Genomic DNA, 26,776 nt, shown 5'->3' with positions numbered 1-26,776 from the left:
CCCTCCCCCCCACTCCCACCTTCAGCAAAAAGGACCACAGGCTTTTCAGAATTCATGAGGTATTAAAATCCTCATTACTGTGATAAAAGACACTCATAGAATATAAAAATCACTAATCGGGGCTTAGCTTAATGGATCCAATTGTGCTTTGCCTGCCTCTTCCCAGATCAAAGCAGTATGCACATCCATGGAAATGCTCTGCCCTGAAATGCGACCCTTTTTTCCTTCATTAGGGTGAAACTATTGCACACTATTCTGGAACCAGTGAGGAGCGGGAGGAGGGAACTTTGTCATTCTGTTACTCTCAGGGAAGGCTGGGCTCAGGTAGGGAAGATGACAGTATGATGGCTTTCTTACAGAAAACCATTTTTGAGAGAAAGCAATTTCGTCCCCCACAAAAAGTGCTTATTCAGGAAAATCCATAAAGGTGCTAGTTGAGTGGGATGATAGACTGAGCTAAATGCTGACTCACTGAGATAGCTTCATGAAAGACACAGCTCATTTTCATCAGGGTCTTGACATGACAAGTAACAAGTTCCTTTACACCAGACAATGTTTGCACCTATTTCAAGAGAAGGAATGCTTTATTCCAGTTTGGGGTCTGTAACCCCACCAGCTTGTTCTGCTTCAGCTCTAGGCACTTTTGTCATCTCCACAAACAAAGAGGCTGAGATCCTGGTTAGCAGGAGATGGGAAACAGCCTGGCAGTGACACCTTCACAACACTGTTCTCTCTCTGAAGAGGCCCTGTGAAATTCAGGCTGCAAGGCATCGGAGAAGACACACCTACTACCTGCAGCATATCGTCACCATTAACTTACCCACTCTATGGCTGTAAGGGACGTCTTGCCTGCATGGCTTCTTCAGGCACTGTTGCTCTCAAAGAGCTGAGAGACACTGCATAGGCACAAGGGCTCGGTTCAGATGGGCCTGGCTTCTGTCAATCCCCTGAGACCTGCTGGTTTTGGGAGACAGCTACCCTGCTTCTTTTTCAGGAGAGAGGGGTAAGTCACATACCCCTGACAGAATAATGAGGAGGAAACGCTGCAAGAGAAAACTCTTTGATTATCCATCCTGGATAATTTTCTTTCCCCTTAGGTGGGAGCCAACCGCGGGGGGCGGGGGGTGACAAGGCCTTGCGCAGTTAGTAGACTAGTTTGAGCAAAGGGCATATTCGCAGCCTGAGTGGGATAAGAGTGAACATAAATAAGGAATCAAGTCATTTATAGTCCTAAACAAGGAGTTAATACCAGGTTTGTGTGGGTGGGACAGAGCTAAAGTGGGTCTGAAATGAATTCCATTTGGTAGTTTGCGATGAGATAGAGTTAACAGGTATTTCCATCACATCAATTTCCATACCAGTGACTCACAATAGTAGGTCATGGTATAAAAAAAGCTCAATCATAGCTTAATCCAGGGGTCGGCAACCTTTCAGAAGTGGTGTGCCGCGTCTTCATTTATTCACTCTAATTTAAGGTTAGCATGACAGTAATACATTTTAATGTTTTTAGAAGGTCTCCTTCTATAAGTCTGTAATATATAACTAAACTATTATTGTATGTAAAGTAAATAAGGTTTTAAAAATGTTTAAGAAGCTTCATTTAAAATTAAATTAAAATGCAGAGACCCCCGACCCGGTGGCCAGGACCCGGGCAGTGTGAGTGCCACTGAAAATCAGCTCGCGTGCCGCCTTTGGCACGCGTGCCACCGGTTGCCTACCCCTGGCTTAATCCCTTTGGTATTTTAATGGGCTCTAAAAAATCTTACTGTAGATGCCAACTTTTATTAGTATACTGTTCAACTCCCACTGTAAACAGATTCAAGTGTGATTTCCGGTTCTACACAGCCTGGGCTTTCTCCAAACTACAGTAAATATTAAGAAATAAAGCTCCCTCATTTGAAGAAACACAGTTTCTGTGGAATCTAGACGTGTCTAGCTTGGAAATAAGGGTAAGCTTTTCAAAAGACCTCAGGGCAGGCCTAGCTCTGCTCCCACTGAAGGCAACAGATCCCACCCTAAATTATTTATATCTTCTTAAAAACTAATTATGTAAATTAATCTCTCTTGAGTAAACCTGGCCAATCTGACTGAGGGTATGCCTACACTTGAGCTGGAGGTGTAATTTCCAGGTACTTGTTTGGGCTAGCCGCCCCAGTAGATATCTAGGGTCCCGGGTGGGACAGTATTCAGGGCAGCTAGTCTGTCCTGTTGTTTATGCTACCACTGCCACATTTCTATTTGTAGTGTTTTAAATGAACCAAAGCTGGCACACATACGTCTACCCAAGTTGGAAACTACACCTCAAGCTTGGTTGTAGATGTACCCAGTTTCCAATTGCCTACTTCTAATTCCTGTTATATTAGCAGCATTTATGAACATCTGCAGATAAAGCCTGCACTAACTTACCCTCCCAGGCAAACCAGTGACTTCAGTGAATTTGCCCATCAGTGTAGGTCAATTCTGATTGACCCTCAGAGTTTTATTCGGTGTTTTTGAGCCAGATTACATCACAATGGCACGATGTCTATTTAGACTTGAACAGGAATAAAAATGCATGCAAATCCTGCATTTGCAATCAGCTAACGGATAGGGCACATGCAGAGATTTGCAGACATGCTCAGCCTTACATGCAAAACTGGGAGGCAGCCTATTAAGATATGTAGGACTCTAAATCATTTAAAGTTTTTTTTTTTTTTTTAAGATTATGGGACAAATCTTGTTCCCACTGATGTATTGCAAAGATCCCAGGATTTCAGTGGCACCATGAATAAACTTCATAAGTGAAAGAACATGATTATGACAACAGGATGAGGCATGAATACTAACTGCTGATTTAAACACTGGGCTTGATGTTGATATTTTGCGTTTGAGTGTTCATCCCCAAATTTGTGGCAATTTTTTTATGCAGCTTGTCTAGTGAATATATGGTCCTAATATGTAAATGATTGGGCTCTGTATACCAGCTGTTGGACAGATGTATTGATAGACATGTATTGTACACAATTATTGATCACAGAAATGTTATAGTGGAGGGAGGGCCAGCCACAGCGTGCAGGGTACTGCTTAACTGGTTTAGTTTTATGTTGGCTTTGAATGCGTGCACAGCCAGACAAACACACACCTATCTGGAATGATGCACTGAGAGGAACAAGTAAAACACCCAACAGTGGATTACACATACTTATTTCTTTAAATAAATCAATTATCTTTGTCTTTTTAAAAAAGCACTTAGAACATTCTTAAATGTACTGTCTCAAAACCAAACGCTTCAAAACTCAAGAAAAGATCGCTGTCCTCCTCACAATAGTGCACCATGCCAACCTCAAACTTTAAGGGCCTGATTTATAAAGGTGACCTGCAAGAGGGGGAAAACTTTGCCATTTATTATTCCTTTTGTGATGCATAAAGGTAGCCTCATAAATTCTAAATCCTCCTGCTTACCCACACCCTAATTTTTTCTTGTAGGCGTTTGGTACTTTAGATCAGGAATTTCAAGTCTTGACCTACCCATTTTTGCTGGAGTGGTGGGAGTTAAAATGAGAGCTCAGATGTCAGCCAATTATGATTATATCAATCTTATTTTAGATATTATATGGCCTCCATGACTGTAGTATTTAAGCGCCTCACAGCCTTTAATGTATAGAGCCTCACAAAACCCCTGAGATGTAGGGATGTATTATCCACATTTTACAGACGGGGAACTGCGGCACAGAGAAACTAAATGATTTGCCCAAAGTCACACAGTAAATCAGTGGGTGAACAGAGAATTGAACTTGGGTTTCACAAGCACCAGGCTATCACCCTATTCTCTGGGCCATCCTTCATCTCAGTTTTCCCAGTCCTCAGCTGATGGAGATGGGATTTTTACAGGGCTTTTATCTCAACCATTTGCCAGAAGTTTGAGTTAATAAGGCCTTTATAAAGACAAACAAAAACACAGAGCTTTAAACAGTTTGACTAAACTGTCTTCTATCTCATGAAAAAACTGCAGCCCTGGTTTCAGACATTTGTGATGTCACTTTCTCTCTAGTTCTTCACTCCTCCAGCAAGAAAAGGCAAGTCAAGACCTGAGATTTCAAATCTTAAAAAAGAAGCAGGGAACAGAAAGTTTAGACTTAATTAATTAAAAAACAAAAGCTCTTTGGAAGTCTTCTTTAACATCATACAGCAACTAAGAGGACAGTACTTTCCTTTTTTGGCAAGGCAGTTCACCTTTAAATAGGCTTCTATCTGACTTCCAATTTTGTGAGTACAAATAAGTATACCTGTAATTCGTTTTTTATATTTGCCAACTAATTGCAGTTAGCAAAGGTAACATTTAAACCACCTGATTTGTATACAGAAGTAATTACTGAAAATCTGGCTCATTTTTGAGTAATCTAAGTGAAAAGACACTCAAAATCTGAATTTTTAAAAAGGGGATATATTCCCCCTCTGCTCTTGTGTAACACAAAAATGGCTGATAATTTTCCATTCATATTTCCCGGGGGGGGGCATAGCAAATTTCATCCCAAAACATCATTTGTTGTAACTAATCTTGAAAAACAAAGCCAAAAAGCCTTGCTTATTATCTATTATTTGTATTGTGCTAGTGCTTAGGAGCCCCAGTCCTGGACCCAACTGTACTGGGCGCTGTACAAACAGAGGACATTCCTTTCTCTACCACAGACTTCCTGTATGACCTTTGGCAACTCACCTTGTCTCTCTCTGCCGTATTTCTCTACCTGTAAAGTAGGGCTAATAGTACTTCCCTACCTCACACTAGTGTTGTGAGAATACATCCATTAAATACTGTGAGCTGCTCAGATACTATTGTAATGGGGCCATATAAGTCCCTTAGCTAGACAGTATATAAAGAAAGTCCCTGCCCCAAAGAGCTTACAGTCTAAGTATGAAACAAAGAAAACATACTCCCAGATGCCTTTCAGAGTTTGCATTAGAAACATTAAAGACAATAGGGTGTTAATGTGCACGCATGTCTGAAACTTGAAATAAAATTACATCGAAAGAGACTGAGACCAGGTCTACATAGGAGTGCTTTGCCAGTATAGCTATACCGGTGTACTATACCCACAAAGCATTCCTAGTGTGGAAACAGCTTACATTGGCAAAACTGCGCTTTTGCCTTGATAGCTTATCCTAGCCTCCCGAGTAAAATAAGCTGTACCCGTAAAAGCACAGGTTTTGCTAGTATAACAGTGTCTATATTAGGAGCTTTTGCTGGCACTGCTACATCTGTCACAAATTACACCTTATTACACCTCGACTGACAAAAGACCTGACCTAAAACACCAGCCTTGCTAAGCATCTCCTATACAGTTACAGACTTCCATTTGTCTCATGAATCACTGGTTTTAGTTGGCCCCCAGCAACTGTATATTGGAAAAGAAAGAGGGTGAGTTATATCAGGGAGAGCTCCTGCATTGGCCTGAGGATGGACTAGATTGCCCCAGGGGTCTTTTCATGATGGCTAGAGACAGATGTGTTTGAGTCAGGATCTAGGTTAGGTTTAAGTGAGAGTTAAGAAAGCAGGTTTAAGGCCAAAGCAGCGCTAGGGTTCAGATACCAAAATCTTGTGAGTTATCTTAAAATCCCATGAGAACAACAGTTCTTGTGAGACTTTTACCACTTTGTGCTGCATCCAACTCAGAAAATAGGCATCTACCATTTTTGGATCTGTAAGAAAAACCATAGCTACTATTTCAGATCCAAGGATTTTATCCCATCCCTTCCCTGTCTTTTAAAATGGAAGGAGCTGTAGATCTCAGGATCTCATGTTCAAGTCTGGTCGGTCTGTATCTCTTCTATTATTTTTGCTCTTTCTTTGAACATTTCCAGATTTCTGTGGCATAGGAAATTCCAAGAAATGACAGTGGCTATTTTGCCTCAGTACATGTTCCATATCATTTCTTCAGTCTTAATTGCAAAAACTCCCTGGACTCTACAGCTCTCTCCCAACTTCACCGTGTGTGCCACCACTCAGACAATTCAAACAGGAAGACAAAATATCAGAAAACCACTATAGGCATAGAACTCAGACCTTCCTACCTGTCACATTCTTCTTACATAGGAGTTATGCAGCATGCTCTTTTAAAGCATATAAATCGTTTAAAGCATGGTATATTTAGACCTGGCCATCAGTAAAGCTTTATGCCTTGTAACTGATGCTAAAGGACCTTGACAGCTTCTAACTCTCTTGCCTCATTACTCTTCTGAATGTCTATTTAATACATTTGATGTTATTCATTACTGAGCTTATAAATTGCTGAATTATGACAGAGGTAGGATTTCATTGGCAGAGGATACAACTGAACAAATCCAATCTCTAGAGGTAGTAAAAGGAAGATATGAACTTTCATTAAGGACAAGCCAAGTTTTGTTTTTACTGAGAGGCTGTAGCCAGGGCCAGCTCCAGGCACCAGCTTTCCAAGCAGGTGCTTTGGGCGGCCTTCAGAATGGGGCAGCAGTCCATGTCCTGCGGTGGCAATTCAGCGAGCGCAGCGGCAGTTATGTTTGGTGCTATAGAGAAAGGTGAGCCGGTCGAGGGATGCAAAGATGGGGGGATGCGGACAGAGCAATAGGCTAGGGAAATTATCTTTGCCGCAGCATTCTGAATGGATGTGAGAAAAGACTGCATTTGTCAGGGCCAGAGAAAAGAATATTGCCCTAGTCAGGAGGCAAGAAGATGAGAGCCTGGATGAGAGTTAGCTGTGTGGATGGATAGGAAAGACTGTATCTTAGAGATGTTATGTAGAAAGAAACAGCAAGACTTTGACTTAGACTGGATGTGGGGACCTAGAGAGATGATGACCAGGTTATAGGTCTGAGTGACAGGCAGGATGATGATGTTTTCTATAGTTATCAAGAAAGGAGAAAAAAAGACATTGCCATATGGACATCTATTTGGTGAGCTACAGTTTATGAAATGAGTTGATGGTCTCTGTGACTTCAGATCCCAATGCAATCAACATGGCACCTTTCAAGAGCACTTTTAAAACTTATTAAAAATACATAACAAGGCCTATCCAAAACCTTAGTTACGTAACATTTCTCTTGTTCATTAGAATTCTTTATTCAAAGGATGCCAGATGCTTCCTGTATGATATAAAGACGGTCTCCAGCTGTGAATGGAAGCGATTTAGCATTCAGCTACAGGATCAACTCTCCTAGCTTGAACCAGCAGATACACTGTTACATTTAATCCAGACTTCCTTATCGATATTCAGGAGTTTTGCCATTGACTTTAATAGGGCCAGGATTTCACCCATCGTATGTAGCAAACAGGAAACCCACTTCCAGCAGTTGTTTTATTAACAGTCTGTGGGATTTTATTTGTGGAGGATGCACATAAAGCAGAGAGTTTGGAATAATAAATAGACTTTTAAAAAGACAGTGCTATTATTGACTGGATACAGAGGTTAAACTCAATTACATCTCATCACATTTCCATAAAATAACTGAGTGTCCTTGGGAGTGCAATCCGAGAAACAAATGATGTGGGCAGGTTCATCTGGCAAGCTTAATTGCCTTGTGCCATGGATTTTGTGAAGGGGTTTGAGAACCCTGTCCTCCTCCTGGGTCAAGCCATGTCTCATTCCATGAAAAATATACTGTATTCTGGTGTAAACACTTGCAAGTACAATTTTAAATTTCACTTTCTCCAAGCTCTTATGTGAATAAATCTCGAATGCTTGTGTGCAGACTTCAGGCTTTGACTATTTGAATATTTAAAGTTTGATTTTTCCCTGAAAAAAAGATGGCATCGTTGTGTTCAATTTACAAGTAAACCAAACTCAGATGCGGTGGAATTTGTGTCTTTCTTCTGCATGTGAGGCTGAGAGCAGGATCTGGGGAATTTGGGCAGTGGACCCGTGACCTCTGCAGGCTGTGAGGGAGAGATCCATGGGGGTACCCCGCATGGAACTCTTCTACCACTTCATGGCTTGAGTGGGGGAAAATTCCTTCCGTCTTGTAACTCAGGTTGTACCCTGGGGTATGGGTTTGTCCACCTGTCAGTAGGACATCAGTGTGACCTCTATATCACAAATGAGTCATACATGATATTACATTAGTCACTGAGTCATCCAGCTGGTATCCAGAGTTCTCCGAGTAGCAGTTACCCCAAATTAGTACCAATGGCACTTACAGTCCTGTGCTCAAAGTAGAAAAGGTGCAAGTTAAAGTTGCCTTGAACCTGAGCAAATTAGGCTGAGGCATGCTTCTGCCCTAAACCATGAAACTACCTACTGTCCACTATCCAGTAGGTGTTGATATTAAGTGAGGTAAAGACCAATAAAACAATAACATTTTAATCCTTTTTTGAGTCCCACTAAGCTCTTGGCCTCAGTAACATATTGTGCCAATAAATTGCATGAGTTAATTATGAATTCTGTAAAAATATTTCCTTTTTTTCAGTTTAATATTGTTTGCCTTTCCATTTCATTGGGTGTCTCCTTGGTCTAGTATGAGAAAGGGTAAAAAGGAGCTCCCTATTTACCTTTATAATCTTATTTTGGGGTATTGTTTTTAGATCTAGTTTCTGCCATATTCTCAAAAGGATCATCACTGATTTCAAAATATATCCTTAATGCCGTGGCTCCTTATGTTGTTATGTAACATGCAACGTGTTACCTTCAAAAAGCAGTAAGAATGAATGTAGTTACCGAATTAAGTCTAGCAGTGCATCTGCAGAGCTCATAATTGGCTTTCCACTCTCTTCAGTGTTCTCCTTCTGGGCTGCTCCACCAGGATGGATAATGGAGACCATAATTATTCCCACAATCACAGCCACAAATGTTGTCCACAGATAGTAAGTGACGGTTATGATGCCTAATCGACTGGAAGTCTTGGCATCCAAGGCTGCTAGCCCAGACATTAAGCTGTAGAAAAAACAAACACAAAAAAACACACAAAACATATAGTATCTTTTTCATATAATTAGTACAGTGTAAAACCTCATTTCTTAATTAGTCTAATTATCCTCCACCTACTTGCCTATATAATGATGCTTCTGGAAGGAGCTTTTCGATCCAGATGTCCGAGATACAGTCCCCAGAGGTGACTGAACCTGGGACCTCTGGATCTAAACGCATGTGCCTCTACTGTCCAAGCTAATAAAAACAGATCCTAGTAGCTTGAAAGAAGTAGCTGTTTCACAAAACTCCATGCATGGTCTCGCAACTGGCAGGAGACAGAGCCACACTGTGCTAATATGGTTCCCTCACTGGGAAATCAAATCACTGCTGTGGGTGCGTGGCTAGATTGGTGGACTTTGACTACCAAGACCACTAATTTATGCAGACATACCCACCTTTATTGAAATATTGACCCTAACCCCGGCCATAGGCCGTGGAGCTGAGGCTGCCACCTGGGTTGTTGCCCAAACACCTTTTGGCTCACCACAGCCCAGCTTGGGGCAGGCGATCCAGTGGGGTCAGGGCCAGGAAAGGAGTGGGCTGGTGCATCATAGTGGGGATGACCCTGCTGGCACATGAGAGCCAATGGGCTGGAGCAGGGAGCCAGGCCAGCCCTGTGGGACAGGAGCTGCTGCGGGGTGAATGCAGGGTGGACTCACTCTCCAACCCTCTCGGCTGTTCCTGGGTCACCATGAATTTCATCCCTTGCCTCATAATATTAACAGACATGCTTTCTTCTTCCTACTAGCTTTTTCCCCTCGATATGTTTGTAAAATTCATTCTCCTTCCTCTTGGCCTCTTGGGCTAGTAATACATTGTTCTACTATTTTGTTGCTCTTTTTTGCTATAAGCTGTAACTGACACTGCATTCACGTTTGGGTGTTTCCACCTTTAAATCCCTTAAAGAGTGCGAGTCACTCAGCTGCTATGGTAATGGACGTCATAAGTACCGATGATACATACAGAAACTATTAACTTATGGTTAGTATTCAGATGTGCTTAACTTATGGTTATTACTAATATGTGGTTAAATTACTGTTGCTGAGTGAATAAACTGACCACAGCAGTTTGTTACTTTATTAGTGAAAAAAAATAAACTAACCGGAGATATTCTGTTTAGCCATTCCAGTAATGCATCACCTTATTCTCAGGGTCAAAGCTCCATGTGCATTTTGGCACAAGTAAAATAAGTACATATTGACTGCTCTATGAATCTCAAGGGACCGATTTTCAAAATTGTCCATGGAAAAATTGTGTGCAATTGGCACCTAACTTGTACATAACTTTACTCTGCTTGCACATGCAAATTGAAGAGTTACATAGAAAAAATGGTCAGTTATATGTTTAACAGGCTATTTCTGTGTGCAATGATAATTTCTAGAATCAGCTGCGGTAACCACATGTGCAACCTAGGCATGTGATTGTGTCTGGTTTTTACATAAAAGCATAAAGATTGAAGAGGGTTTTGCCATGAGCCCTGTGTCAGGGCAGTGTGTTCTTGTGCTTCCCCAAGAGCAGACCAGGAAGCAGATTGTGACTCATTCTGCTTCCCAGTTTCCTCCTGCTCTAGTGATGGGGTCACACATTGTACCAGCCCTCTGCTTGGTACAGTGACCTGGTGTAGCTGCACTGCCCCACACATTGGGGAGTGAAGCCCATACCCACCCTGCCCATCCATTCCTCATCCACCTATGTGGGAGGGGGACCAGAGGCTCTTCAAGCCCCGAAACATCACACAGCAACCTTTGTAGTGCTTTACTGCCCCCTAATTTCCCTGCACAGGCACATAAGACAGGCCACCATCTAGCCCTAAATTTGCTCAGCACTGCTTTGAACTAGGCCCAGGATCATGAAGATTTATGTTATCTCAAGCTGTGTTACAATTTACTAATAAACCTGGAAACACCAGTGTTTCACTTGGCTTTGGTTAATGTTTAATTTTTAAAACAATTTCTAGTTTCCTTTAAATATAGCACAGTAAAAAAAAAAATAAAAAGGTGAAGTACAACATGTCAAGTTTTAGTGTGACCATTTCATGGAGCTGTTACCATTATGGAGAGTTGCTTGTCAAATCCTTCATCACAAATAACTATTTATTAGCAGACAACTCCTGATATTTGCAGGATCCCCTTCATCTTGCACTGTTTGGTGAAGTTGTCTAGAGCTGAAGGGCAGCTTAACCTTAATAGTAGATTGAGTGAAATAATAGTGGTGGGATTTAATGCTCAGGTTCCTGCTATCCAGTAGATTAATTAAGAAAATGCATTGTTTTTCTGCTTTGCCAATCTCCAGTCCAGCATGTTTTGTTATCAGTTCAGAGCAGTACTGGGGGGAGGAAGGGCGAGTATTGTTCTAAAACAAACAAAAAACTATTTTATAAAAGTTAAGTTAAATATTGTAAGTAATCTAACTTTCACGGGATCATTTTATGAAGAATAATTTTGATGTTAATTAGACTACTGGAATCAAATTCTGCTCTCCATTGCAATCTTACAATTATACTGTTTTCTGAGGTGTGACGGAGAGCAGAATTTGACCTTTAATTGTCAAATGGTCCCTGGAAGAAGACTGAAATGGCTTGATCAAGAAGATACACGTTTGTTCTAAAGCCGGGTTACAAATGTAGCTCCTTTTTCAGTTTAACAGAGCATTTGCAAACTGTTGCTGATTTTTTTCAAATGTATTTGTTATTCATAAGAATTCACTGAGCTCTCTTGGTCTATTTGCCATTTGTTATTCACATTATATGATTAATCCGCTGAGTCATATGATATTGATTCTGTGCAGGTACTGAAACAAGACTAATGAATAAATCACTTCCAAATAATTAAATAATAAATAACTTAAAAATTCATGGACCTCTTGAATTGTGAACATTTTTACAAATACCCTGCCATTGTCTGAATACCCATGAACAATTTGATCCTACAAATCTGAGTGAACTGAACTGTGTGCCTTTATTTGAAAAAATATGAACAAAACATTTTTGGAGGATCACCCTATCAAGAGAAGATGGAGGAATTGCCTTTGTGCCCTAAATACAGGTTAACACCTTTTGAATCTAACACATAAATATACTGACTCCTGACAAGCTACCTCAATAAAAGGAAAAACTCAAATGTCTCTGTAACATACAACCAGTTCTCTAGTTTCACACCAGTCACCATTTTTAATTATTGTTACTTATATTACAGTGCCACCCAAAGCCCTTAATCAGATTCAGGGGTCCTTTATGTTAGGTACTGGACAAATAGAGGCAGAGGGAGGCACTGATCCCATGGCTAGCAGATCTGTAACTAGAAAGATGTGTTCTGTGGCGTGGACAGGGCACTAGACTACAAGACTTTGGTTCTATTCCTGGCTCTGCCACTGACCAACTGTGTGACATTGGGCAAGTCACTTCTCTGTGCTTCTGTTTCCCCTTTCACCCTTTGTGTGTCTTATCCATTTAGATTGTAAGCTCTTCTGGGTAGGGACTGTCTTCTACTACACCGGACTGTCAGTGGCCTAGGCTGAAGCAGGGCCAATTTCCTGGCAAACTAATGAGTGCAGCTGGTCCTGATTGACCTGCACCTACCTGCTCCAGCCCCCAGCATCTTTCTGACTCTCAGCTGAGACCCTCATCTCCACCTTCTAACTGTGACTCTGGTTAACCCTTCAGCTTAGGCTTCATTTTTTGACTCTGGCTCTGATCCCCTGCTGTGCTTTTTGACTGTGACTCCAATTAATCTTTTGGCTTTGGCTTTTGGTCTCTGACGTCCAGCTATTGCCCTTGGCTTCTCTCCTGGACCCGCCCCATCTGGATTCATCTCTAAGTGATAGGCCAGACTCTTGCTCCAATCAGTAGGCCAGACCACCTATGACTCGGTTGCCGACAGTTTAAGCAGCCTAAAAGATTGAACAAGGGCAGGTAAGGGGCCAGACTGCCCTTCAGCTGGATTCTGTGGAGACAGCCATCTCCCTGCTGAACATTGCGGGAATCCTGCAGACCTTACAGGCCCAGGTTATGGCCTTGCTGATACAAACTGAAGCCCTACAGGCTCGAGCCATCATGCCCAAATCTGCTGCCCCAGCTTCTATGGAGCTGGAGATTCGAATGCCGGATAAGTCTGACAGGAACCATAACAAGTTCTGCGGCTTCATGAACTTGTGCCAGCTCCTGTTCATGTTTTGGCCCCAGTCATTCTCCACTGACCAGACCCAAGTAGGACTTAATATTTGTTTGCTAGCTGGTGAGGCTACCTGGGGAGGTTATGTAATAGTCCAGTGATGTTCCAGCATTTCATCAGTGATATCTTCTGGGACATACTGGACTAGTTCGTGGTTATTTATTTGGACGATATTCTCATTCTTTCCAAAAACCAGATGCTGCACAAGCAACAGGGCCCATGTTCTCAACACACTCTGCCAAAACCATCTTTATAACAAATTAGAGAAATTTGAGTTTGACAGAGATACAATCGAGTTCCTCTCGTATATAATTTCCTCTGAAGTATCTGCCATCTCCAGGTAAAATGCCCCAAAAGTTTAGTGGTTTCTTGGGTTTACCAATTTCTGTAGGTTTTATCAAAGGATTCTCTCACCTTTTTGCCCTGAAAACTGCACTCCTTTGAAAAGGGGTCCACTTTTGTCTGGTCATCAGAGATACAGATTGAGTTTGGTCAGCTAAACAGATCTTTTACCTCAGCTCCCATTCTCGTACACCCAAATCCTGCCAAGACCTTCACCATAGTGACAGATGCTTCGAACTTTGCCATTGGAGCCGTTCTGTCACAACATACTGGCTCTCAAAACCAATTCCATCCCTACACCTTTTATTCATAAAAACTAACACCCACTGAGAAGAATTATGATATCTGAGACAAGAAGTTACTGGTGATAAAGGCAACATCTGAAGAACAGAGATAACTTCTAAAGGGAGATCGGTTCTCGGTCCTGGTCATTACTGACCATAAGAATCTGGAATATCGTCAAATCACTTGTAACCTTAAGCAGCTATCGATCTACTGGTCACTTTTCTCTGTCAGATCTGATTTCATCGTCAGCTATTGCTTGGGATCATGGAATGGGAAGACAGATGCCCTGTTCCACAAGGACGCAGATGCCAGGTCAACAGGCTGATACTTAAGCTCAGTAGCAGTAGCAGTTCAGTGGCTGCTGAACACATTCCTACCCTGCAGCTGCACTTGGTCCTGTCCCTGTCCCCAATGTCTCTAGCCATGCTCCTGCTCCAGCCCCCAGCTTCTTCCTGACTCCTGGCTCAGACCTTTGGCTCTGCCTTCTGACTCTGCCTCCAGCTAACCCTTTGGCTTAGGCCTTGGTTTCTGACTCCTGGCTCCAACTCCTGCTCTTTCCGCCCCCCATACTATGTTTTTTGACTGTGGCTCAGATTAACCCTTTGGCTTAGGCTTTGGTTTCTTGACACCTGACTAAAACTTTGGGCTTCCCTCCTGACCCACTCCTGCTGGATTCAGCTCTTAACTGGTAGGTAAGACTCTTGCTTCAGCTACTAGGCCAGACTACCTATGACTTGATCGGTAACATGGACACACGTTTTGTGTCTCAAGGTGCTACTGTAATACAAATAACGAAGAAGTAGCCATGGTACTTGCCATGAAGAGCTTAAATCCAAGAAGACAGGTGGCATACAAAGGGTGGAGGAGGAAGAGGCAATTCAATTTTATATTAATCTATATTTTTATATTTATGCATGTTTTCCTTTTTTTGGTTTTAGTTTTGTATCACATAAATAGCTTTCTCCCAGTGCCTGTCAGCTAAGCCACCATATGTTGTCTGCTTCCTTATAGGCCTTTCAGCAGAAATGGAGTTTAAAAATGGATTTTAGGGAGGACCAAATCAGTGCTGTCTCTCTCTGTGCTACGTTTAATAATCAATTTCTGACACTTCTGCTTTTTATGGTTTACAAAACTTAAAAAATGACCAGTGCTGTTGATCATACTTTGAAATTGTTAGAGCATAGATGAGATACTTTTAAGAGTTAAACTGCTGCTTTTACATTAGAATACAAATGCCTGCTAATGTTTTAATTATTGTAAATTACCGTTAAAATATTAACGGATTTATTATAGATTCAGTTAAACAGAACAAATAAAAGATCAAAGGACAAGATGACTAAGTATTTGGAAGCAAACTGTTTGTTCGATGGTCAGAGTGTTTCTGGAAACACGGGTTGTTTGGAAATCTTAGTAACAATACAGATAGCCAGCTTAATATGTTTTATTTCTAAGAGTCAGCAATTGTGCTCTGGCTTTTGATTTACCCTCTGCTTGCCAACTAAACCTACTAGATGAAAACTAATTACATTGCACACTAAACTAATGTTATGTTTCCGGCTTTGAACCACAGAGGAAAGAAATTCCATGTTACAAGGTAGAAATTCCCTCTTTAACTCTCCCACATGGTGTCTAACCATTGCAGCTTGTATGGCATCAGATCCTAAGAAGTACTGGGCCACCTGCATCTTACACTGAAATAAATGGTAATTATGGGAGCTCAGCACCTCTCAAGATTTGGCCCATGGCTTGCAATATCATCCGCAGATGATAGGCCCAAACTGAGGGGAAAAATTTCTCTTTGTTATGATAAAGTAATTTTATATGTATGTAGATTATCGTCTGTCTGATAATCCCAAATGTATTTAAAGCATTAATGAATGAAGCTTCAAAATATCCCTTTATTATCATCTTAATTTTACAGATAGGCAAACAGACAGGTTAAGGGCCCAGTTCTGACACCTTGACTCACATTAGAATGACTTGTAAAGTAAGGTACTACTCAAGAGGCCTGATACTCCACCTCCTTGCACCTTGTGTGGTCCACTGCACCTGTGCAAAGTGAATGCAAAATGTAACCAGTTCAAAATGATAGTATTCTACACTCACTTTTCACTGAGATAAATTATTCCACAGGGTGCAATTCAGTGGCGAATCAGGCCCAGCACGAGTCATGGGGAAAGAAGCTGGCCCTAAGTGTCATATTGAAGGTTGCACAGGAAATCTGGGGCATAGCTTAGAAAAAAGCCTAGGTTTTGCAAATTCCCAGTCCTGTGTCTTAACCGTTAGTCCCCTTTTCAAACACAATTCTCTCTTTTGAGGCCCAATGGAGTGTCCACGAAGCTTCTAGCAAAGGATGACTGCGTGTGACCCCTTTTGAGAGAGTCATCACTTCTGTTAATCAGGAAGTTGCTCTCCAGTGAAAATGAGCACTCGCCCGCCACAGAGACTACAGATAGTCTTCCCTCAGCTCTTGTAACTTCCACCAGCATTTAACACCATTCTTTGCTGTCAGCCTGAAGCTTTGTGTATGTGAGAAAGTTGTACTGATTGCACTAAATCAGTCTAGTTGATTCCTTAGTGATGTAAACCACGTTGATAGAAGGCACTCAAACAGAAATAAGAGTGTCCACACAAGTGGGTTAGGTGATTTAGTTAAATCAGAACAACTTCCTCCTTTAGACAAGGCCTAAAAAGAGCCTGAAAGCTGATAAGAAGGCCTGGGACAGATGCCTCAACATCCAGTGAGCACTGCACAAATAATAAAAACATGTAACTGTTTCTATACCTCACACACTATATAGCCCTAAGACAAAGAGATTCGTCTAAACCCAGAGCAATACAGTCTTCATTTTCAAAGAACCTAACTCAAGAGTAAAAGGTGGTTGGACTAACCCAAACCAGTTTATGCAGATAGGAGTATTCTTCCCTTTTGTGACTTACACCAAAGACCTACGTGCTGAAAAGGGTATGAGAATGCAAAATGTGCATGCTTTTCTTCATCACTATAGAATATAATACAAACCATATCCTAGGATCTAGAAATATTCTAATACCAGTTTAACCACATGATCATATTGGTTGGACAGTATGAAGAAGTTTTCATGGATGTTCATTGTTTTATAGATCAACAGGGGACTTTCAACAGGAGACTGATGGTGAAGGCTCTCTGGGCACAAAGTTAGAATGGACTTGGTTATTCGCAAAACAAGTACATCTCTGCTGCTTCATATGCCTATCATCAACTTGAGGGCGAGGGAGCTACACATGGGAATATGATGTGCAGTTAGGATCCAATCAAAGCTTGGCTCATAGGTGATAAATCCTGGAGGGGGCTAATAATGAGATTGTCCTGTTTTGGGGATTTCATTAACAAGATCATCATCTGTAATAAGATTATCCTGCCACCAGATAAAGTAGTGGTGAGGTCACACTGTGATGAGGTAGTCCTCAAAAGTAATTAATTATGGAGGCACAACAGGGGTAACCAGTGGAGGGGTGAAAGGCTGAATAGGGTTTGCAGTTCTCAGACAAGGCACATACTGCTAATTTCATGCAATGCCCAAGTTAGAGAAGGAAGGGTAGAAATTACCTGGCAGAAGGCTGTGGGTGGGATGGGGCATGCTACATTTTAAGCAAACCCTGAGAATCACTTTCAAGAAGAGAAGTCCAGTAACTAATATGACAAGTCTGACAGTGTCTGACATTTTTTCTAAGTTGGCTTAGGTGTTTTTGATACCAAAAGGAAGAGGAGATCCAGTCTACCACACACACCCAGCATCACAACTATTGCATAACATAAGTAATATGCAGTTACTCCTCCAAGAAAGGGTCTCCTCACTATTGGTCTGAGCAGCCCTAAGAGTTCTTATAATGGGATGGAAGAATGTCAGTGAAAAATATGCCTCCTAGTTTCTAGAAAAATAGAGAAGTCAGGAGAGGTGAGCTTCCAAATGGTTGTCTATCTTAAATCAAGCTGACCTTACAAATTCAGGTTTTCCCTCTATTCTAGGTTCTTATAATGCACATTCTTGACTATATAAGTAAACAAAACTACTCCGAGCAGTTTCACAAGCTTCTTTCAAGATGTTGTATTAGTTCACTTTTAACTTCTTAGCAGACACGTTTCAATATCTTCCAACCAGTGTCTGGCTCTCATGTACTATAATGTCACCCCTCATCAGGCCTCTGAAATTGATCAGCCTTGAAGTCACATGAAAAACGTTTGATACATGAAATTAAGTCACCAGACATAAGGTAAAGCATTCAAAGAGTTGTTTGGTGTTTGTCAGAGTTTGGGCAAATGGGAGTCCTACAACTTAAGATACTTTTCAGCCTATCTGAGCAGTTATGGCAACCCCTGACTTTCCATCATTTCTGCAAAAACATGAATGTTCTTTTCACTCCACTCCCAGGAAATATTTGTTAATTTTGTTACAGCAAAATATGCCCTTGACTATAAGGTTTAATAGCTTTTCCAAAATGTATATGAGAATAGTTAATGCTAACAAATTTTGGAAGAGATATTAAATGTCATGGTCAAAAGTTTAAGCCAAAGCCGAACTATTAGGGACTGAGACAATTCTTGCACCTTCCTTTAAAGTTTAAAGTGTCTGATGTTGGGCACTATCTGAGACAGCATAATGAACTAGAGCAGATCTCAGGTCTAATCCACTATGGCAATGCCTATATTTCTATAAAAAGAAAAGGAGTACTTGTGGCACCTTAGAGACTAATCAATTTATTTGAGCATAAGCTTTCGTGAGCTACAGCTCACTTCATCGATGCATCCGATGAAGTGAGCTGTAGCTCGCGAAAGCTTATGCTCAAATAAATTGGTTAGTCTCTAAGGTGCCACAAGTACTCCTTTTCTTTTTGCAAATACAGACTAACACAGCTGTTACTCTGAAACCTATATTTCTATACATTCCTCTCTCACATACACAACCCCATGGCCTCAATTTTTGAAATGAACAAAAAATCTGATGTGTGTAATGTTCCAATAAAATAGGAAAAGTATTTCAGGGGCTTCTTTGTGCTCCTGGGAGTAGTTTGTTTCTTCTTTTTCTGATTCAACCTAGTTGATCCAATAAATCCTTGGTGAACTTCTGCATTCTCAGGCTCCAACAATCATCCATACGGCTGGTCATCAAGTTGTACCCACTGAAAGTTCTGTATTCACTATGAGTCCAAATGTTTCTGGGTTTATGGGCCATCAAACCTCATTAAAGTTGACTTACTGTGGCTTGTTGGTCTGCATGCTGCAGAACTGATGGCCCATATTAGCATTACTTGCAGGGTATAGAATTTTACTTTTAACAAATGAAATGTGCTCCACTATGAGGCTTTAGTTAGCTCTACATTTACATTGGTCCATTTCCTGTAAAACAATTTATCGTTTCATAATCTGACCAATTCTAACTTGCCTTTTCTAAACTGATGTATCAGATCACATCAGAAAATCCCACTAATTGGGGATGGAACTTCATTAAGTCATTGTACTTACTCTGAGTTTACATAATAAGAGCAGAATTTTGCCAATAGCTATCCCCATTCACTCGTGGCATATAGACTCTGAAACATAACAACATTTTAGGTGTCAGTAATTAAACAGTTCACTGATAATCATCCTAACAGAAACCTCTAGCTAAAATGTTTTATCTAGTATGGTTGAATTCATTAGGAAGAATGATCCACAATAGTAATACTTTGCACTTATACAGCACCTTTTATGAGAGCATTTCAGCATGATTTACAATTTTTACTCATGTACAAAAATTAAAGTTCTATCCAACCAGGTATGTTTGTTTGGGCTTCAGTTTAGTAGTCTGGGAGGAAGGAACAAAGGGGGAATCCAGGGTAATGGGAAGGTCTCAATGGACTAAAATATCTGGGCTAAAATCTTAAGGGGAAGTTGGAAGGGGAAAGAAAGATCAAGGATTTAGGGATTTTTTTAAAAAATACAACACTGGATGAAATAAAAAGTTTTATTTTGAACTACCTAGTAACGGCACAAATAACTGAGACTATTTATTAGTGTATTTCATGTGTGCTTTGAGTAAAACTTGCTTAAGCAAAGCAAAACACAGATTTTAAAACAACTTCTGACTAATCACGGGGGGAACTCCCCAGATTTCCAATGACCCTAATTAGAAAGTCCCATGGCAAACAGATGACCACTTCTCACCAGCATCTTTGGGGTCATATTAACAGTCATTGATATACATCAAATGGGTGCTTGGGAAAACTTTTACTTACATTAGGAAAATCAGACTCATCCTAACCTTCTGTAGATTTCCTACTTCTTTCTACATAGCTTCCTCTTTAAAAGACTGCATTCCTTTTTTACCTGCCTCAACATCAAAAACATACCCTTGCAAAGGGAAAACATTTCTCTTCCCCACCACCGGAAGCCATCTGGATATTGCTTTGAAATAGATGGATTATGGATAAAGTTATCAAAAGGGATTAGTGTGATTAGAAAGACATTAATCCTGTCAAGAAGTAATGGTCAAGTATTAACCACCAACAGTCATTACTAGACTCATGTTTGTTTTCATTCATCCCCCACATTGAGTCGTATTCTCATTTCGTAATTGCTTGCCATGGAAAAGCCCTTCGTAAACATGAGCTCCCAATGAGATTGGGAAGCCTCTCTAACAACTACATTAGAGATTATTACATTACTGTTCAGCAAGTGCAGTGCATTGCAGTGTTCTCTAATGCTTGTTGATTTATCAGTCATGCTTCTGTTTACCTTTTTTGTCAAGGTCAATCTTTGAAAGCCTCAACAATATAATAACAATTTTCATTTCTGTAGCATCCTGCCATCTTAAAGTACTTTACAAACATTAAAGAATTTAGCCACAGGTGAAATAGGGAAGCATTATTATCCCCATTTAACACATAGGGAAACCAAGGCACAGAGACATTCGGAGACTTGTTTGAGGTTGAACAGGAAGTTTGCAGCAAAGCAAGGAACAGATCCCAGGTCTCTTGACTGCCAGTCCTGCATTTTAATCACAAAACTATCCTTCTTCAAGACAATAAGTGTACAAAGTTATTTATATATGAGCAAGGAGTTGCACACTTCTGCTTTCTCAAGTACACCTGTATCTGGTTTTACTGCAAACTACTCCACTCCTGTGGAGTACCATTTTGGAACAGACTGTAACTATAAAAAGAGACTTTACAGTGATGACAAAGATAAAACAGAGCAGCTTGAAGGGGGAATTTCATAGCTCAGCAAATGAAGGAACAGAACTGAAAAAATGCTTTCCCCCAGTATTTTCTGATCACAATGCCCCAGAAATATAAGATGCTTTTAGAGCTAGTCTAGAATTTTTGGAATTTTGACCAAAAGTTGAAATAATATTCCACAATATTTCCCCCTCATTTTTATTAGTTCTTATATGCATTAATAAGAAATTGACAAGTGTTGAAACCACTCCCTATGATGCTGATCAATATTATCACATTGTTTCCCTGTACTCTTCAGTCTGCCTTTATACATCTGTTGTCTCTTGTTTTCTATTTAAATTGTAAACTCGTTGGTGCAGGGACTGTCTTTTTGTTCTGTGTTCGTACAGCACAGTAGGGTCCTGGTCCGTGACTAGGGCTGCTAGGTACTACTATAATAAATAATAAATACGTAAATAATCATAATAAAAGAATCTAGCCCAGAATCCACCCCATGCATTCTGTTCTCCCAGTTCATTACAGCAAGCTCTGCACCAGTTCAGGAGATCCTCAAAAGTCTGCAGGAAATATTTAATTAAATAAAAATCAGTGCAGCACTAAGCTGGATTTGGAGTTACCATAAGGAAATAGAATAAACAAACTCTTGGGTCCGGTATGCCATTGTCATGGGCCTTCTCCATTAGGCTGGGATAGCACTGTCGTCTTTAGAAATAATATTGGGCACGGGAGTTAAAGGGATGGACACAGAAATAAAATCTTTTCCAGCTCAAAATCTCTCCAATCCGCAAAATATCCTTCTGAGTCTTCCTCCTTCTTCCATCCATTCTCCCTGAATCTAGGCAGTGATGCAGGATCATCCAAGACTTTAACCTCAGTATGGCATCATGACCGGACACATTTTTCCTGTTTCCACTGAGAGCTGCTACTCCTTCCAGGGCTAGCTCTGTCCTTCCAGCCCTATGGGCCCTATCTTCCTCCCATTAAACTCTATAGCAAAATTATCTTTGATGTGAGCAGGATAACACGTTTCATGTCCCACTGAAGGTGTAAGCCAGGCAACTTTTACATCACTGCTTCCCTTCCAAGTTGTCCAGTGCACTAGGCCACCCAGATAGCCCCAGGAAGGTAGGAAGGAACATACATCAGACTTTGATCACAGAGAGATAAAAAGATCTGAGAAACTGTAGTGTTAGCAGCATTCATAGAATGCAAGCTGTTACATTGCCTTGAAATGCTCTAATAAAGAAACTCTTTTCCAAAGCCAGAACTCGGGATGCAAATGAAAATAAATCGTATAAATTAGATAAATAGGGCTTTGGATTTATGGAAAAAATCCATGTAATGGTCTTTAAATTTCTGGCTTGCCAATTCTTTCAAGTGTCTCTAGATTAATAAAAGAATAAACAAAGTTTAAAACACAGTCAGTTTGAATTATAGATAAACAAACGAAAGATTCATTCAACTGTTTATGATTCACAGATGTTTCTATCCTGAGGAAACAGAAGAAATACACCCAACTCCTCCAACCTGGCATGTCACTGCTGCTCATTGTATGAAACATTGTGTCCAAGTGTTTGAAGGAGTTTAGAAGGTATAGAAATGTTCTGTCAGATCTACAAATTACTTATACCCAGCTGGTAACTGCTTTGGCTCTTTCCACACCAGTTCACTTTGTGATCACAGACGTCCATCACATAAAATTGGATCCTGACCTTTCCTATGTAATTTCTATTGGGTTAGTCCAATTTAGAGATTACAACATGACATGTTTTACTACCAACCTTTCTCTTTTTTTACAGATAAGACAGGAGAAAATACGACAAAATTGAATATATTGGGTCAGATTCTAGCCCCTGTGTAGCCAAAAGGACCTGAACTACCCTCAGGAGAAGTCCCTTAGTGCAGGAACAGCTCGGGGCTGGTGTATGCAGCCCTACATCATCTCTGCTTGCAGCCCCAGAGGTACAGAGGTATGCCAGGGTATGCACAGAGGTATGCCAGGCATGCACAGAGGCATGCACAGAGGCATGCCAGGCATGCACAGAGGCATGCACAGAGGTATGCCAGGGTAGGTGCAGGGGCCAGAGTGCTCTATGCTTCAGTTATTCTGAGCTACAGAGCAGCACATAGGCAGCCATACATGTTACATACATTTAAGAACAGCCTAAGTGCCCTTCCCATGCACCTTCTGTGTTGCATTTCCTGAGAGGCATGTCATAAACAACTGGTCCATTGTGTATAACAGATTTGGTCTGCCTCACTCATATCTACTCTTGTCCTCTCTTCCCAGATTTTAATATATTAAGACAAATTTTCAATAAAAACTTAAAAAGGAACTAACAAAAAGCATTTGGAATAATGAGCATCTCCTGATCTCTCACTGTTGTAACCCTTGTTCTCCCCCACTCTTTGTCTGTCATCCTTGTCTTTGTCACATCTAATTTAAATATAACCTTCTCCTTCTAGGCATCTGTTAAGTGCCATGCACATCTATAGCACTGCATATATAAAAGAGTAGTCGTAGAAGCATTCATTATATTTAGTATTACATGCATTGCATCAAGTTTCTCTTCATGTTAGATGGGTGCGATACGAGAGACTAGGTGGTTCAAGTGATTGATAATGAGATATAAAATTTTTCACTGTGATGATCTGGGGAATCTGTACAGCTTATTAATTCTGTTTGATATTGGAGACTGTATATATCTTTATCAAACAGCAAACTCCATTTTGATTATGAGGTTTGGTTGCATTCTCTGTTGTCCTTTTACCTCCAGGATGGACTAGAATTTCAAGGGGGTAGTTAAATCTGGATGGTCCTCTATTCAAATAGAAGCACTCTAGACAATGGCCAACTCCTCTCCTTGAGAACTGGTTTATCAAGGAAGATCGCCTAGCAATTACATCACTTGGTAGGGGTCGGTGATTGCCAGAGGAGATTGATCAGAGAGTCACCTGAAAGATGAGCTTGGAAAGTTATAAAAGGGCAGGAGCTGTTCTACTCTGGGTCTTTGGCCATTTTCACCAGCTCAAACTCAGGGGAGTTGCTGCAGGAGCCTGATGAGACAGACAGGCTGGCAGGGAGAGGAAACAAACCCTCTCTGAATGCAGATGGACACCCAAGAGAAGTATGAACTAGTGAGGGGCCCTGCATTCTGTGTGTTCACTGTTTTCTAAATGATCTCTTGTGTTTTATCTCCTAAGTAAAGAGTTATGGTGTTTTAGAATCCTGTGCAGAGTCTGTCTGTTGGCTTTCATTAATGTGTGTCCCTGAAGAAGAAAGCTGTAAATCAGAAGGCTCATACCTTCAGTGGAATTCTGGGGAACGTATGTAAAAATTGGCACATATCTCCTTTGTAACCTACATATCATAGGGAAGGGCTGAGAATATAGTCCTAATTGGACTGCATTATGTTTCTACTCATCATTATTTAGCTATCAGTGATGGGCATGATAGATAAAGTTAACATAGGCCACCTGTTTCCAGTTTGTATTGGTAGAAATGTGTGTGTCTGGTTTAGGTCACTAGAATATCTGTCCAGGATAGAAATACAACTCTTTGGAGACAACAAAATTTGTCTCTTATATATTTATGATTAAATTTAAACCAAGAAGCCAGCAGGAATATGAGCGCTGCATCATTGCATCAGCTAATCCTAGTTTTACATGAATGACAATGAGGTCAGATCTGTGTGCGCTGCTAATGCTGCTAATCTGCTTCTGGGGCCAGGAGATCAGTCTCTATTGTGTTGACAAATTCACATCATTTGAGTGGGAGAAAAACAAAACACAAACCTAAACAAAAAATGCTGGTTTCTGTTCGATTCATTTTTGGTCTGTATAAAGTAAATTGTCCTCTCTAGACCTCATTTCATAAAGACCAATCACGCAGCTATTAGACATATAAAAGCTGATATTAAATTGGATGCTTGGTACAGAGCATCACAATGCAATCATTTTAGTATTGCATTAGCTAATGGGGGTTTGAAAAGCAGCTGCAGAAATACCGCCTACGGCTCTCCGAGGACCCTGCTTGGAATAATATTTTTATCAGGTCCTAAAGCCTTTTCCTGAGAAAAAAGCAATACTTTCCCCTACAGAAGCATTATAAACCTATTTGAAATGTAAGTTTCCTTGCTTCATAAGATGACTGTTTGCACAGATTTGCCCATAACACACCCAAACCAAACAGTATCATGAAGCTATTTTTCACTTACACTCCAGCTACGAACATATATCTCAAAGATATAGGAACAGACATCCTATTGTTAAATTTTTTATTCCCTTCTTCAAAAATTAACACCACAGTAAAGTTAAATGTCAACATGCAACACTAGACGCTGTCCTTGATGGGCCAGTGAACCATGTATGTTACACAGAGGTTGATAAAAGCAACAAGTTTTAGGAAGATCATCTGGGGACTAGCGCTCCTCCCCATTTCATGACTACAGTGATCCAGCCTAGAAAGATCATCCATTCCCAGACTGCCTCACACTTTGAGAAAAAAATCCCTTTTCATGGCTCTTGGTACCAGCCTGATTTAAGGTAATATCTTCCCTGAATGTATAATAAAAAAATTGCTTATGGACAGAATTGTCGTAAGTGTTCAGTACCAACAATTTGGCCATATTTTCAGAAAAGGTCAGCATCCACTTAGGCACCTAAATAAACTGTCAATGGGAGCTTCTGGCTTTTGAGCTTTTTTGAAAATCTGGCCCTGGTTGTGGGTGCCAGGCATTTTTGAAGATCTGGCTGAGGCTTTTCGAAATCTGGCCTTGTATGCACCTGCCATCTCAAAGGATCCCAAAGCTTTTCATAAACCATGAAACAAACACCATCAAATGCAGACACCTCATAAACGAATGGAAGTTAAAAGCCGTCTAAGTAGACAGCATGGTGCGTCCCTTCAGGAAAGTGTGAGGGAGGGAAAATTTTTCCAGAAACATCTGGGAAAACCCCTCTAAATCTACAGGTGCAATTTTGCCCCCATAGCAAACTGCAAGTGCATGAGACCAAGAAGTGACACACCTTCAATTGACAGCAAGCAAAATATTGTGGGACAAAATTTACACAAGCTGAGGATCTGGCTTCCAAATACATTTTAAACCAAGCCCCACATTCTCAAATAAAGAAGTTATAAGTGCTATTAAGTTATCAAAGAGAGTATGCAGAAGCAGCAAGTCTGCAAATAAAATACACAGATCTTGGGAAAGAAGACTGAATATGTCACAATGGTGCTGGAACAACAAAGAGGAGAAAGGGGCAATACCCATGAATGAACAGGATGTGAAAAGGCAAATGCCCAGGTAGGAAAGCCTGGAAAAATCTAGTACCGGAAAACACCTTGAGCAGTGCCCTAATGAAGTAGTTTCCTAATTAAATACCAGACTTTAATAGCATGAATGGGGATGACCAGTGGGGAATCTGAGCAGAAGGATAAAGGATTATCAAAACTGATAACATTATGGGTTGTTCTATATTCAGCCATCTAGAATTTGGATCAGCCACCAAAAAGACAGACTTATTACTATCCCAGAGGAAAACAGAAATAAATATATTAAATTATAAATTAATACAGACTTGTGTCAAGTACAACCGACTAGGGGGAGAGATCATCTTAGCAACATTAACTTAGCACAGATCCAGCTTTTGAGAGCCTGGATAAAAATTGAGAGAAATTATTTGTTGAAAGATTCTGTACATGGAACAGAGTAAAAACTGTACGCTCTTTAGTTATCTCAAGTGCACAGCAAACTGTTGATACTAAAATAATAAGAAATTATAATTAACTCCCAGATGAAACTGAATGGGCTGTCTCTCTAAAAGGGAATATACATGTGGCAGGATCATAGGCACAAGTTATGGCAA

General features: G+C 40.6%; 1 protein-coding gene across 5 annotated transcripts in view; it reads right to left on the bottom strand.

Annotated features, from left to right (window-relative positions):
- SLC1A7 (solute carrier family 1 member 7) overlaps positions 1-26,776 on the bottom strand; it is a 92,843-nt gene that overhangs the window by 44,755 nt on the left and 21,312 nt on the right. For all 5 annotated transcript variants that reach the window (XM_037907171.2, XM_007062178.4, XM_043521092.1 and 2 more), the window contains one exon: positions 8,664-8,879. In XM_037907171.2, the coding sequence (XP_037763099.1) occupies positions 8,664-8,879 (216 nt within the window). The remainder of the gene's footprint in view (positions 1-8,663; positions 8,880-26,776) is intronic.

The sequence above is a fragment of the Chelonia mydas genome, chromosome 8 (genome assembly GCF_015237465.2).
Source record: "Chelonia mydas isolate rCheMyd1 chromosome 8, rCheMyd1.pri.v2, whole genome shotgun sequence".
Classification (NCBI taxonomy): domain Eukaryota; kingdom Metazoa; phylum Chordata; order Testudines; family Cheloniidae; genus Chelonia; species Chelonia mydas.
This window is presented reverse-complemented; position numbering and strand designations above follow the sequence as displayed.